Genomic DNA, 16,052 nt, shown 5'->3' on the forward strand with positions numbered 1-16,052 from the left:
CATACTGGATGAGAATCACTGCAATTGATTATTGTTGCTCTTGCTAATGTAATTAATATGCAATGTGACTGAATTTACACATTTTGACCCATTTTCTCCAGTAATATTCAAACTGGGGTATTAATTAACACAGTGAATTTTATAAAAATAATCTCATGTAGGAAGAGAAATTAAACCAGGGCTTCAGGAAAAATATATTTTTTTCTTTTTATCTGTTCTATCAATATATATAATATAATATATAATTTATAATATCTTTCACCATCTTTCATAACACACAGACATTATTATGCTATTAATTATGATATTAGTTATATTAATACCAAGTGGTAGTTTTATGAGTTTTGTTAATCACAAACTCGCAAAACAAAGTGTTTTATTTAAGTACTGTTTTTTTAATCAGTCAGTCACTAAACCAAGAACAGTGAATCCTAATTTCCATCAGTTCAGTAATTTAGTCTAGATCTGCAATGTGAGGATCTCTGCATCTGCTTGTGACCTTTAGGAGTGAGAGATTATGGAAAATATATTAAAAAAAGTCATTTTCAGTATAACCAGTATAACCAGAAACACAATGTTTGCACTTACCACCTGTGTTTTAAGCAGCCTCGTCAAGTTAACAATAACCTAAAATAAATGATACACAAATGACAAATAAGTTTTATATAAACTATCGAATTGCATTCACACATCATATTTGCCTGTCTTTGTTTTACATGATCAAGAATTAAATGCATCAGACACAAACCTTTTTTCAGAGGTGCCTTTATGAAGTCTTCCATATAAACACACTCCATTTTCGACTTGAATTCCTGTACCACGCCATCTGGTGTTTTTTCATTACGATCTGCATGGGGTCAGACAGACAGTCATTATGAATATAAGTATGTTGTGTAACTGAATCACTTTGCAATGGTGACTTTACATGTAGCACCTATACAAAGATTATACACTACCAGTCAAAAGTTTTTGAACAGTAAGATTTTTAATGTCACAAAGGCTGTATTTATTTGATCCGAAGTACAGCAAAACAGTAACATTCTGAAATATTTTTACTATTTAAAATAACAGTTTTCTATTTGAATATGTTTTAAAATGTAATTTATCATTCTGAAATCATTCTGATATTCTGATTTGCTGCCCAAGAAACATTATGTTGAGTAGAAACAGATGAGTAGAATTTTTGGATAGAAAATTCAGAAGAACAGCATTTATCTGAAATAGAAATCTTTTGTAACATTATAAATGTCTTTATCATCACTTTTGATCAATTTAAAGCATCCTTGATAAATAAAAGTATTAATTTCTATCATTTCTTTCCCCCCAAAATAAAAAATTATAGTGACTCCAAGCTTTTGAATGGTATAGTGTATAATGTTACAAAAGCTTTTCATTTTACATAGATGTTGATTTTTGGATCTTTCTATTCATCAAATGATCTGAAGTGTGACATGTGACACTGAATTGATGCTAAAAATGTGAAATCACAGGAATAATTACATTTTAAAATATATTCAAACAGAAAGCAGTTATTTTAAATAGTAAAAATATTTCACAATATTACTGCTCTTCCTGTATTTTTGATCAAAAAAAAATATTCAAATTTTTTGACTGGTATTGTACTTTAAAGTTTCATGGAGGGTTCACACTTAATTGAATGGTTTCATTACTGTCCAGTTTAGCATGTTGCTCTGATTATGTAGAAATATAATGATCAAACATGATACTGACTAAACAGCATAGCACTGGCTTCTTCGTTTTCATCCACCAACAGTATTATGATGCATGAAGTGCAGTTAACAAACTTGCCATCCCAGATCAGCGCCATAGTATCATAATCTGCTCACAGGGAATGAAATCACAAGAAATCATTTCACTTTGTAAATAATAGCAAATAAATACTAATGAATAGATATCGTGGAAGAATATTGTTTAAAATGAACTCTTTATATAGTGTAAAACATGGATAATCAGTGCTGTTTCAGACTGAGCTGTTCTTACCAGATCTAAACAGGAAAGGGGCTGTCGCAGACGAAGCAAAGTAGCTCCAAGTACTTTTATGACACTGATGTCCACTGTGATGTCATAAACAAAAACACTGTTACAGTTTACAAGTCAAAAGTTTACATACACTGTGCAGAATCTGCAAAATGTTCATTATTAAGAGGGACCATACAAAATGCATGTTATTTTTTATTTAGTACTGACCTGAATAAGATATTTCACATGAAAGGCGTTTACATATAGTCCACAAGAGAAAATAATAGTTGAATTCATAAAAATGATCCCACAAATTGTTTGGTTTTTCAACATTTTTGTGTATTTAAACCTTTCCAACAATGATTGCATGATTTTGAGATCCATCTTTTCACACTGAGGACAACTGAGGGACTCAGTTGGTTCAAATGCTCACTGATGCTCCAGAAGAAAACACGATGAATTAAGAACCGGGGGGTGTAAACTTTAGGTCTAGGCAAAATAAGAAAAATGTACACATCTTTGACATTCTGTTCAAAAGTTTACAGCCCCAGCTCCTAATGCACCACTTGTAATAGTTGCATATGAGTCCCTCAGTTGTCCTCAGGGTGAAAAGATGGATCTCAAAACCATACATTCATTGTTGGAACGGGTTCAAATACACAAAAATGCTGAAAAAATAAAGAATTTGTGGGACCTGAAGGATTTTTCTGAAGAACAGCGGGCAGTTTAACTCTTCGGGACAAACAAGGGACTCATGAACAACTATTACTAAACAAAAAAACAGCTGTGGATCATTCAGGTAACAACACAGTATTTTCCATGTAAACTTTCGAACAGGATCATTTTTATAAATTCAGCTAGTATTTTCTCTTGTGGACTGTATGTTAACATCTTTTGCGTGAAATATCTTATTCAGGTCAGCACTAAATAAAAACAGCATTTTGTGGCATTTTGTATGATCCCTCTTATTTTGGTAAAATAATTAACATTTTGCGGATTCTGCAAGGTGTATGTAAACTTTTGACTTCAATTGTATATACTTAAAAACATCACATAGTAAATAGTAGAACAGTCATATTTCAGTGTGTGCACGCAGTTTTCCACTCACACGCGAGAGGTTTCAGTCACCGTCAGGGTGTCGTCAGCGCCTTTCTCAATGTGTAGAACAGAGCTGTCGGTATTCTTGAAGGCCTTAAGTTCGTCTTCATCCCATGCGGCTGCTGCCACAAAATACCAAGAGCCCATATACTGCACAGGAGGAATTTTTAAATATTATTTATTTGATCATATATATTAACAGACATTTTATATTCAAATAGTCACTAAACGTACAATGTATTATGAATACAATGTGTTCACTGTAGGAATAACAAATTTTCAAGCCTCTTACCTCATCAGTATAAATAACAGCTGTGGAGAGAGGAGCTGGAGGAAGACATGGCACCATGACCTGCATCCCAGCGTAAAACAGGCTCATAACTGAGCTCGTAACACCCCATAATGTGCTTATAAGCATGGCTGCGTCAATGAGATCACTAGTGATATACAACGAATGCTGATGTCTTCTGAGTGACAAATGCTTTGAAGATGGTTTAATACAGTGCTCAAGGGGACTTTCACCCTGATTTGTTAGCATTTTTCTGTTTGTTAGATAATGTGGTAATGGTTGATGGTGTGTTTGTCAGGGCAATGTGCAAATACATCTCAATACAAGATATTGACCTTGTCCTGGACCACTAGCTCTACCCACGCATCCTGCAGAAAAATACATGCAAAGTACACGCACACAGTACTTAACAGTAAAGGAATATCAAGAGATCACTTACTGTTTCTCCTAGACAGTAACAAGATTAAAAATGAAAACTTCTGCTTAAGTCCTACTATTTTTTCATTCAGTGTATGTTTATTGTGACCTTTGGATCGATTATTGCTTTGCTCTTCAGTGCAAAATAGAGTGTAAAACAACATACAGTTATTTAACCCTTTAACTGTCACGTCCCCTCTGTGGGACACAGTTTACTTCGCCATATTACAAATAAATCCTAATCTAATCATGACAAACTATACATCATTGGAAAGGTCTAAGACTCCTAAATAGATATTTTACCATATTTTTGTGTTACAAATTATGTAGGAAAAGTAATAGATTAATATATGTCAAGAGTGCAACTTAAAAAAATCGATATCATAACATGAGTTCTGACCTTTGTCACAAAAGACTTTCTTCATTGCCTTTTTCTCTATCACGTTTTAGAAATCATAAGAAATATATATTTCAGTTCAAAACTTAAAATCTCAAGATTCATCCTTTGAAAGGCATTTTAAAATAAGACAGACCACGGAAAATGCACATTAAAATCATATTACAAAATGTTTTCATTCATCAATTATAAAAATTTAAGTCTGGATAGTGCATTTTTATGTCTGTGTTCAAATATGGGAGTCACAGTTAAAGGGTTAATGCCCTCCTTTGTCCAGTTTGTTGAAATACATTCCCTAAATGTCTCTGTGGAAATTGTAAATGATTTTGTGGATTTTTTTTCAGAAATTTGGTAGGTGGGTGCCTGCTGCAAGAAAGCAAAACAAAAATGAATAAATAAATAAATACTGCAGTGGTAAAGTCACTAAAGTCTGTGTCTTTAGTGTAAGACGTATGCTTTTTAAAAATCATAATTATTTAGCATTTGTAATTTCTCTTGCTGAAGAATCTGTGTCACTTGTTTACCATTCAAAGCAATGAGATTGTTGAAAGATGTCTTTGAGAAGGAAAAAAAAGGTAATGTAACTTCATAGAAACTAAGATTGAAAGCACCGGAGCATATACAACTCAAGGAAAAAAATGAAGATACCTCTGCAGAATGATCAGTTTCTCTGGTTTTACTATATAAAGGTGTGTGTTCGAATAAAATGAACATTTTTGTTTTATTCTATAGACAACATTTCTAGCTCATTCAAAATTGTTGTCATTTAGTGCATTTATTTGCAGAAAATGACAACTGGTCAAAAAAAAAAAGGATGCAGTGTTTTCAGACATCAAATAATCCAAAGAAAAAAGTTCATATTAATTTTTAAACAATGATCTCATGGCAATTTGTACATATTTCACAAGGTGGCTAATTCGTATAAATTTGTACGACCTCACTCATTTTTGCTAAATCTTACGTATTTTACGACTTCCCCAATTCATATGAATTTGTACGAACTCCAAATTGTACAAAATCATATGAATAAGGTTGTACGAATTTGTACAAACTGGCCACTTCGTAAAATACATACTAACTGGACGTGAGATAGCGTTGGCCATACAATATAAACGTATAAATATAAGCAGCAGTCATTGCGCAGCTCCACTGACAATTATTCCAGCATCCCTCCACCTCCCTATCTCCTCCTCGATTTCTCTCATTGTTCCTCCACATAATAGTGCACAGGCAAATTCATTAATTAACACTTATTTGACAAGCCCCATGCAAGCCGTGTTTCGAATGCTTTGAAACAGTTAATCATTTGCAACATTTTAAAAGATTCTGTTTCTTCCGTCACACGTTTGTACATGTGTGAGGCATAGAAAAAATTAAGCACTACACAATTTTTGACCCGATTTTCTGCCTATAGAGTGTTTTCACGACGCATCATCAATCGGCCATATTGCGGCACTGAAACTTGCATATTTTTCTGTTTTATTGCTGCTGAAAATGGTCAATAATTGTCATGTTTTGGCCTGTACTAATTAGTCAGACTACTACTATATTTGGAGTACAATTTGGAGTACTATAGACTGCCAAAAATTCTAACAAATAAAGGAGAAGAGTTCAATAAACTGAGGAACAAAAGGCATTTGTGGTTGGCCAAAATGAACCAGGATTTCCAGGGCAAGAATCTTGACAACATTTGTGTTTGTTCTTATCATTTCTGGTCAGGTAGGCGAAATATTAGGCTGAAATCCTAATTAATATTGCTCGTATGTATCTTTCCCACCTAACTTTAGTTTGAACCCTGTCCAAACCCTCTATTTACTGTCTGGGGAAGTAGTTGCCAAAAGTCAACGCCATGTCTGCAGATTCGAGTTAGTGTATTATGGTCAGACTCGGATTTTTTTTTTATTCCATCCAGCTGGAAGATATCAAATATATTCGATATTTTTTGATGAGCCGATTTTAGGACACATATTGTTTGTCATGTGTATCATAGCCTAACAAGACGCACGTTTCTGCATGAGTTTCTTGTGATCAAAACAACTTCAAAATTTGGTAGTGTTCGATCCTCAGTCGTGTACGATGTCCAGGTTTTCCTTTATTTCCTGATAATTACAAAGTCGGTAAGTGTATGATGCCCAATATGTTAACATATTGACCTTATTGACACCTGGTTTGCGAATTTTTTTCAAACAAAGAACCAGGAAGCGTTTACTCTCAAGTTCAGGAAAACGAAACTTATTGTCCTTTCGCTTTTGTGCATTGAAAAGGACTTAGGTTGGAGTAGTCTACGCTTTTGTTTGTGCGCGCATGCAATAAAATGGCAGAATCCAGTATTCCAGTGACTCAAGGCCAGTTTAACTGTTCAATCTGTCTGGATCTACTGAAGGATCCAGTGACCATTCCCTGTGGACACAGTTACTGCATGAGCTGTATTACAGGTTACTGGGATCAGGATGATCAGAAGAGAGTCTACAGCTGCCCTCAGTGCAGACAGACCTTCACTCCAAGACCTGTTTTAGGTAAAAACACCATGCTGGCTGAAGTGGTGGAGAATCTGAAGAAGAGGAAACTCCAAACCGCTCAGCTTGATGACTGCTATGGTGAATCTGGAGATGCAGAGTGTGACATCTGTACTGGGGAGAAAAACAAAGCCATCAAGTCCTGTCTGGTGTGTCTGGAATCTTACTGTCAGACTCATTTTGAGCATCACGAAGAATTTCACTCAAAAAAGCGACACAAAGTAACTGATGCCACTGGATCACTAAAGGAGATGATCTGTCCTCTTCATGATAGGTTGTTAGAAATGTACTGTCGTACTGACCAGCGCTTTATATGCATGCTGTGCATGTTGGATGAACACAAAAACCATGTAACCGTAACACCTGCTGAAGAGAGGACTGAGAAACAGGTATGAAATAAGAGCAAACAACGTTTTAGCTAATTTCTGCAATCTGCATTAATGATAAGCTTTTTCATACTGTGCCACTGCATTTGTTTGTTCCTGTTGACTGTACTTAACAGCTTCTGTATCGCTCGCTGTTAGAATAAGACATCCCATGTTCATAATAAGACTTAATATCATAACGTCTGTTTCATAACAGTATAGCAAATGTGACCCTGGATCACAAAACTAGTCGTAAGGGTTAATTTTATGTATCAAAATCTGGAATCTGAGGGTGCAAAAAAATATTGAGAAAATCGCCTTTAAATTTGTCCAGATGAAGTTCTTAGAAATGCATATTACTAATCAAAACATAACATATTAAAAGTAAATGTAAAAATAAGATTAAAATAAACACTACTGTACTGTACAGTAGCCTACTACAGTGAGTACAAAAAACTTGATAAATGTAACTTAATAGAAACTAAATACTTAGCAAAATATTTGTATATAATATTTAATGAAATATTGCAGTCATGCAGAAATGAGGTAAGGAAGTGGAGTTATATTCAAGCGAATAGTGCCCCCTGCTGTTTTAAGACATAAATCAATTATTTTCTTCTGAAAAAAGGTGAGGGTTGTGGATAGTCTTGCAATATAAAATATAATTATTTAAATATCTAAATAAAAACAGGAAGTAATGGAAGTGTATATTGTTCTAAAACCTGTATACATCTTTCCAGATGTGCACCCTCCTATCAGGCTTTTGAACTAAGCACTGATGACAAGCCAGATGGTCCCTCTCCTTGTGGCTTTTACAATTATTTTATTACCAAAGACATTGCCTTTACCCACTCATACAGCAATAATTATAATAACATAACATTTGAAATAGATTTCAAAATCAGAATTAAGTCATCCCACATGACACAGTGGGGAACAGATCTGTGTTCTTATTTTGTTGTCTATAATAATTTTGTGATTTTCAGTTTCATATATTACTGTAGTTTTAATGTGATTTCTTTGTCTTACAGAAACTCTTGGAAGAAACCCAGAGAAAATTCCAGCAGAGAATCCAAGAGAAAGAGACAGAGCTTGAGAAGCTGAGAGAGACTGTGGAGTCTCACAAAGTGAGTTTTGAGTAAAGTAACAACTGCTGGATGCTGAAGAGCTGTTTCAGGCTCAGTTAGGACTCAGTAAGAAACCAGTGCCGGAGCTCTTTCAGTCCCACTGAAGCCCACTGTGGGGAACAGGCTATGTGAGGTAGCAGTAAGATCTGAGTGAATGGACTGATTCTAATGGTTCTCTCTCTGTGTGTCCTAACAGCGCTCTGCACAGGCAGCAGTGGAGGACAGTGAGAGGATCTTTACCGAGCTGATCTGCTCCATTGAGAGAATCCGCTCTGAGGTGACACAGCGGATCAGAGATCAAGAAAAGGTTCTTGTAAGTCAAGCTAAAGGACTCTTGGAGCAAATTAAGGAGGACATTGATGATCTGAGGAGGAGAGATACTGAGCTGGAGCAGTTTTCACACACAGGTCACGTCCACTTCCTCCAGGTAAGAGATCTGAAAAGTGGTGCATTAGTGTTAAAACATTGCAAGATTTCATTGAAATCTCATTTAAATATTTGCTAGAATCTGATTTTCTGTTTTTCCCATTATTCGTCTTTGTGTATTTGTAGAGTTTCCAGTCTTACAATGTCCCTCCTGCATGTAAGAAATCGCCTAGCATCGCTGTCAGTTCTTGTCTCTCTTTTGATGATTTGAGAGTTTTTTTCACTCAGATGGAAGAGAAACTGCAGAAAGTTTTAAAAGAAGAGGGAGAAAAAACGTTTAGGAATGGTAAAGCATTGAGACATTAATTTAATCTTTAAAAGAAGTCAATGTAGTTAATATAATAGAAACAATAATTGCATTAAAATACAGGTGGATGGAAATGAAATATTTTTACATTGAATTTGTCTGTTGGTTTTTCATAGTAAGATACACAGAGATGATTCCCACTCCTGAATACGAGAGCAGGAATGAGTTTCTGCAACGTAAGTTATTTTCAAAAATACAAAAAGAGTTCATAGAGAGAGTCCATTTATGAGTTTTTACATTTATATCTTTGGTTATTCTTCATTGCATTGATGTACAACATCCATCACATTTCATTCATAAAAACATGAAAAACAACAAGCCAATTTGTAGATTCATGTTTTCTTTTTAGATTACCAGCGGATCACTTTAGATTGTACCACAGCTCATGATTACCTCAAGCTGTCAAGCTGGAACAGAGTGGTTACTAACATGAAAAAAGACCAGTCACATCGTGAACATTCTGACAGATTTGATCACTGGTATCAGGTCTTGAGTAATGGGAGTTTGAATGGACGCTGCTACTGGGAGGTTGAGAGGAAAGGTTTTGTGTATATATCAGTGTCATATATGAGCATCTCCAGGAAGGGACGGAGTCGAAGATGTGAGTTTGGATCTAATAACTGTTCCTGGAGTTTGTCCTGCTCTAACTACAGTTGTTCATTCTTGCACAGTGGCACAAGCATTGCACTCCCTGAGGTACCTAGCTCCTCTAGAATAGGAGTGTATGTGGATCACAGTGCAGGAACTCTGTCCTTCTACAGCGTCTCTGACACAATGAGCCTCATTCACAGAGTGTACACCACATTCACTGAGCCTCTCTATGCTGGGTTTTGGCTTTACTATGATGCACAAGTGGAATTGTGCAATCCAACAACACAATAGATTACAGTTACTGGGTTGTACCTTTTCACGTTTTTTGGGGTGGTAGATGCCTCGGGGAACCGTTTATAGACCTTACAGCAACACGGAAAAAGTCAGATTTTCATGATATGTCACCTTTAAAATGTAATCAAATGAAAATTAGAATTAACGTATTTTTATTTTGTCAGATAAGATGCTGCACAATAGAACTGTATAAATTAAAAAATGATTTGGTTGCATGATATTTCTTTAAAATAATAACATTATTGCTTTGAGAACTGCAATTTAGTACACAGTAGTAAAATACTTCTGTCATAATTTCTTCAAGTTAAACCGGACTTTAATTTTGACAGGTTGTCCTGAAGTTTTACTTTCAGTGTATTTGACGGCGGTTTTTCTCAAATGAAAAGGTGTAAAGCTGGTGAAGTGACTCTCAGAGGTGTTCTAGAGATTAAGTTAAAAGTTCATTTCCTCATATTGAGCTCAGATGCTGAAAACTCCGCGGCATTTGAGTTTGAGTATTAGAACTAACCGCGCTATTCATTCACCAGAGACAGGCAGAAAATGCAGACATATTAGCGGCATGCGCTGACTGCTCTTGTGTTTGTTTCTGCTTTGTGATAGGATGTTAAATTAATCCATATCAAGTAAAAAGTATCATCCAATAGTAAGTAATACAGACCATCTCTGGAGTGGGCGTGGCCATTTGTAAAATTTATGAGAAGGTCCTGGCTGCAGCCTGCAGAACGGGGTGGAGCTGCATGTGGGGCAGGGCTACATGTGTCGCCCCGCCCACAAATTATATCATTGGTTAATGACCAACGCCCTCAGCAGGATTTTATTTCTACTCGTTTGTCGCTGCGTTGGTGAGTAGTTGAGCTACGAGTTGTGTCTTATTTGATTAGTTGTAATGTTTGATTACAACTTAACTGGTTCTGGGTTTTTTTTTAGCTTGTTTACTGTACACCTCGTCACATAGCAGCTTTTAGACTTTGTTTTTGTTATAAGTCAGAAATGACAAAAAAACAACTTCCTGCAATACAAAGTCAATGGTGGCCTTGGTTTCAGATTATGATGCGTGTATCTATGCTAGTAGTCGTCATTCAAGCCAATGAATGGTTATTCCTTTTGTAAATACATTTCAGTTGCCCATGGAGGTTTTGAAGATGATACTCCTTGAGGTAGTTCTACTGGAGGGAGACACTGCCTAAATGACTCTGTCTCTCACATGCAGTTGCTTCAGAGCCCTTGTACCATATTGTTTTAAATATCTTAATTATGAACACAGTGGTTTGTAGTGCAAACAGTTTTACCGTTTACTGCACTTCATTATTCTTCTCATTATTTCCTTACGGTAGTTTATGAACTGGAAGTCCCACACATTACCAGAAAACAGTTTACTTACGCATTAAAAACTTAGGTGGGAACGTGCTTGGTGGGCAACTCCATGCGGGTTGCCACGTTGGAGGCTAAACAAGGTAAACACTGGTGTCAGATTGTTTTCTTTTATTTTCCACAGCAGACTAAAATTAGAATGGGATTGCCTGTAGATTTTTCGTAAGATCGCATCAATGACATATTTTTGCAGGCCTCATCCATGGTTTAGGTATGGGTATTTTTGTGAATAGTTAATGTAAGTAATTTGATCTGAGTAAGTAATGTAGTCTGGTGTAAGTAATTTTGATATGATTATTGTTTATTAAATTTGTTGGAGAGTTTGCAAGCCGCTGTTTTTCTTTTGCTTCCATATTTGAGTAAATTATTCTGGTTTTATTTTTGGTTGATTAGACAGTAATATATTTTATTTTCTGTTTTGTTTGTTTGTTTATTGTTGGTAACTACTATATATTCCAGGGGCTTGATGTAAAAACACTGGGCAATAATTCCAGTGCTGGTTGTAGTTTATCATGTTAAAGGTGATTATTTTATGGTGTGATTATTTGTTTGTGTAAAGAGAAGTATTGTGTGCACTGTATTTTAACATTTATAGGGTTTACGACTTGCCATGCCTTGCCTATGTTTATTTCATTATGCAATTTTAATCTGTCCTGCTTGGAGTAAACTTACATGTATACTGATGTGTAACAAGAAATTAAGTGTTGTGTATTTTCTATACACCAGCGCCCATATTTGCCTACGCCGGTGTATGTAGGTGTTATTGTGTATATGTATATGTAGGTCATAGATTGTCCAGCCATATACCTAAAAATAGCTTGGTGCCAAAAAACATTGAGGAAAAAAAGAGATGGCAATACGATTGCATAAAAGGGACCAGAATCTAAAAGTTGTTTGTCATACAATTCTCAATATAAAAAAAAAAAAAAAAAAAACCTTTGTTTCATTTAATTTGCTTAAATCGAGTGTTACTTGGTGAGTTTAAATAAATACTGATTTGAAACAAAAGGTTCATAAAGGTTTCAGAGCTTCATCAAGCAGTGTTTTAAAATCGTCCATTACTATCATGTATGTAAGGGGTTATAGTACAAGATGCCTTGGTAGTATTTTAATAATCTCTTTCTTAATCGGTTTATTTGTCAGGTCTACTGGACATTTTATTATGAACTGCAGTGTACTTTAAAACATTTATCACACCTTGCAGACACACCTGTTTTGCGCATGTTTCTCAAACACAGAACCAGGAAATTACTTACAGTTTCAAGTTCAGGAAAACTGAATTTATGTCTTTCAGTGGTTGTATGTGAGCACACAGTATAAAAATGGCAAAATCCAGTGTTTCTTTGGATCAGGATCGATTCAGCTGTTCAATCTGTCTGGATCTACTGAAAGATGCAGTGGCTCTTACCTGTGGACACAGTTACTGTATGAGCTGTATTACAGACTACTGGAATCAGAAGGGAGTCTACAGCTGCCCTCAGTGCAGACAGACCTTCACTACAAGACCTGATTTACGTAAAAACACCATGCTGGCTGAAGTGGTAGAGAAACTTAAGAAGACAAAACTACAAGCTGTTCGTCCTGCTCAATGTTATGCTGAACCTGGAGATGTGGAGTGTGACATCTGTACTGGAAGAAAATACAAAGCCATCAAGTTCTGTCTGACTTGTCTGAACTCTTACTGTCCAAATCATCTTGAGCAACATGAGCATTTCTTCAGAGATAAGAGACACAATCTAATTGACGCCACTGGACGACTACAGGAGATGATCTGCTCTCAACATGAGAAACTGCTAGAAATGTACTGTCAGAAAGACAAGTGTTGTATATGCGCACAATGTATGCTTAATGAACACAAAAACCATTATTAATTAGGACTTGCTGAAGAGAGGACAAATAAACAGGTATGAAGTAGGAGCAGACAAAGTTTTATCTTATTTCTGCCAGCAAGCTTGCTGACACAGTTTTCTCTTGACAGTATATGAGAATCAACACAACAGCTTGTGTGTCTCCTTTGCAGTGCAGATATATGAATAGGGAAAAAAATATAATTTGAATTAGATTTCAAAGTTATAATTAATACATCCTAACAGACAGTTAGACAAACCGTATTCTTACTATCTTTTCTGTAATAATTTTGTGACATCCAGTTCCATGTGACTTGTATTGTTGTAATTTGTTTATTCTTCAAAGAAAGGTGGAAGAGAACCGGAGGAAATTCCAACAGAGAATCCAGGAGAAGCAGAAGGAGCTTGATGAGCTGTTAGAGACTGTAAAGTCTCACAAGGTAAGTTTTGAGCAGAAGAACAACTGCTGGCTGCTGAAGAGCTGTTTCAGACACAGTTAGGACTCTCCTCCAGTCGGTCAGTGAGGAGCCAGTGCTGAAGCTCTTTCAGTCCCACTGAAGTCCACTGTGGGGAACAGGCTGTGTGAGGCAGCAGTAAGATCTGAGTGAATGCACTGATTCTAATGCTTCTCTCTGTGTGTCCTAACAGCGCTCTGCACAGGCAGCAGTGGAGGACAGTGAGAGGATCTTTACTGAGCTGAAAGAAGCCGCTCTGAGGTGACACAGCGGATCAGAGATCAGAAAAAGTTTCTTATAAGTCAAGCTAAAGGGCTCTTGAAGCGACTGGAGCAGGAGATTGATGATCTGAAGATGAGAGACGCTGAGCTGGAGCAGTTTTCACACACAGAGCATCACGTCCATTTCCTTAAGGTAACAGATTTGACAAACAGGACATTGTGTTATAATAGTAACTTATTAGGAATCTGATTGTCTGATTGTCCTGTTGTTTGTCTTTGTGTCTGTGTAGGATTTCCAGTCTCTTTCTGTCCCTCCTGATTCTACAAAATCATCCAGCAGCACTGTCAGTTCTTGTCTCTCTTTTGATGATTTAAGAACTTTTGTCTCTGGGCTGGAAGAGAAACTGCAAAATGCTTTTAAAGAAAAAAAAGAAGACATATTTAGGATAGGGGATAGATGCATTGAGATGATTCCCACCCCTGAATATCAAAGTAGAAATGAGTTTCTACAATGTTTATTATTATTATTATTTTATAAACATGAGCACGCACACAGAAAGAGAGGACAGACAGAAAGATATGCTTATATTTCCAGTCCATTTATGAATATTGAGAAATCAATTTCAGGGGTGCCCAAACTCGGTCCTGGAGGGCCGGTGTCCTACAGAGTTTAGTTCTAACCTCAGTTAGACACACTTGAACCAGCTAATCAAGCTCTTACTAGGCATACTAGAAACTTTCCATCAGTTGTGTGGAGGCAAGTTGGATCTAAACTCTGCAGGACAACGAGTTTGGGCACCCCTGATTTATTCAATATGCGATGTGAAAACATGATGACTGACACATTCTCAGATGTCTTAGTCAGTGGCACTTTCAAGTTATATTTAACACAGAATAATATTTAATATCTAAACATATTATCAAATGTACTAAACATTTACCATTCAAAATTCAACAGTTTCCAATTTTCTTGCGTGTGCACAAGTGTGAAATAAGGTCAAATTAAATGAATATTATAAGAAAATTAAAGTGTTTTTTGGCCTTGCATGTAGCATAATAATAATAATAAATAACAATCCATTTATTTATTAATGATATATACTATTGGATAAAGTAAAGATCTTAAAAGGAGGATGAATGAACATCTGGCTCAAGGCTACACTGGTAGACAATTATGATATAAAGTGCAGAGGGAATATTATTTAAACATTTTCTGTTTCAGGTGTTGTACTGTATGTTCATTAAGGTAAACTATTTAATAACGCTTCCTAAATGGTGCAAAACAGTCTGGGGAACCTTTTTTCATACAATAGCGTAACTTATGATTAGTGATTATGATAGTATAATGCATTGTTGTGGAAACTAACTAGCTAGTCATGACTGTTTCCCAAACACGGTAACATATCCATCGTTTGAACCACATTAGTTCAACAATATAGGGCCACTGTTAATGACCTCACACACATACGATGGAGTAATAATTCTTGCTAATGAATTGATTTGAGATCTCCAAAATGATTCTATATTGAACATGGGACCTGATGACTACTTTACTATTTTTTGTTCCCTTTTATTTTGCTTTATTTGATGTTTGATTAATCAAAAGTGCCTTCTTACGTCATACTCCAGGGGTTCACTTGTGGCATTTATGCACATGCACACGCCGATTGTTGACATGCTAAAATATATAGATTGAAACATAAATATTTAACTGGAATTAAACACACAGCATTGTATTCCAGATGATGAACTATACGTTTGTTTTATACACTACATACTCAAACGTCAAGTGTATAAATCATGTAAGGAATAATTGATTATGGGCCATTGAATTATTAGAAAATAATGCACACCTAAGGTGGTGATGCAGCCACGACACAAAATGGAACATCTGAAACATCAAATTTGGTTCAAAATCAGAACAATTTACAGATTTGAAACATGGCCACCTAACTAATTAATAGGCTATATTAATGCCAGATTGTATAAATGTAGACTAAATACACAGGAATTATACAGTCACAGGAAACAGTGAGTGTTTATAATGGTTTTTCCCCCCAACTATAAAATGTGTTTTACACATGAAGCCACTTCAAGGAATAGTTCACCCAAAAATAAACATTTTTCATCATTTACTCACCCGCATGTTGTTCCAAACGTGTAAAAGTTTATTTCTTATGTTAAACACAAAAGAAGATATTTTGAAAAATTTTCAAACAGTTCTTGGTTCCCATTGTCTTCCAAAGTATTTCTTTCCCTACTATGGAAGTCAGTGGGGACCAACAACTGTTTAATTACCAGCATTCTTCAAAATATCTTATGTTTAACATGAGAAAGCAACTCATACAGGT

At 35.7% G+C, this 16,052-nt stretch overlaps 2 protein-coding genes and 1 pseudogene across 2 annotated transcripts; 2 read left to right on the plus strand and 1 right to left on the minus strand.

Moving 5' to 3' along the window:
- Positions 1–374: 374 nt before the first annotated feature.
- apom (apolipoprotein M) lies at positions 375–3,584 on the minus strand. Its single transcript, XM_051093028.1, has 7 exons — positions 3,371–3,584; positions 3,089–3,228; positions 2,002–2,075; positions 1,732–1,839; positions 749–847; positions 589–627; positions 375–499 (listed from the first exon to the last, which is right to left on the minus strand). Exons 1-6 carry the CDS (start codon positions 3,494–3,496, stop codon positions 617–619), a joined length of 558 nt encoding a protein of 185 aa, XP_050948985.1. The 5' UTR covers positions 3,497–3,584; the 3' UTR covers positions 375–499; positions 589–616.
- Positions 3,585–5,865: 2,281 nt separating this feature from the next.
- Positions 5,866–11,012, plus strand: LOC127152289 (tripartite motif-containing protein 16). Its single transcript, XM_051092873.1, has 6 exons — positions 5,866–7,086; positions 8,094–8,189; positions 8,386–8,616; positions 8,742–8,901; positions 9,039–9,098; positions 9,272–11,012. Exons 1-6 carry the CDS (start codon positions 6,496–6,498, stop codon positions 9,802–9,804), a joined length of 1,671 nt encoding a protein of 556 aa, XP_050948830.1. The 5' UTR covers positions 5,866–6,495; the 3' UTR covers positions 9,805–11,012.
- A 152-nt stretch (positions 11,013–11,164) lies between these two features.
- Positions 11,165–16,052, plus strand: part of LOC127152299 (tripartite motif-containing protein 16-like protein) — a 247,054-nt pseudogene continuing 242,166 nt past the window's right edge.

Source organism: Labeo rohita, chromosome 2, assembly GCF_022985175.1.
Source record: "Labeo rohita strain BAU-BD-2019 chromosome 2, IGBB_LRoh.1.0, whole genome shotgun sequence".
In the NCBI taxonomy this organism is placed as follows: domain Eukaryota; kingdom Metazoa; phylum Chordata; class Actinopteri; order Cypriniformes; family Cyprinidae; genus Labeo; species Labeo rohita.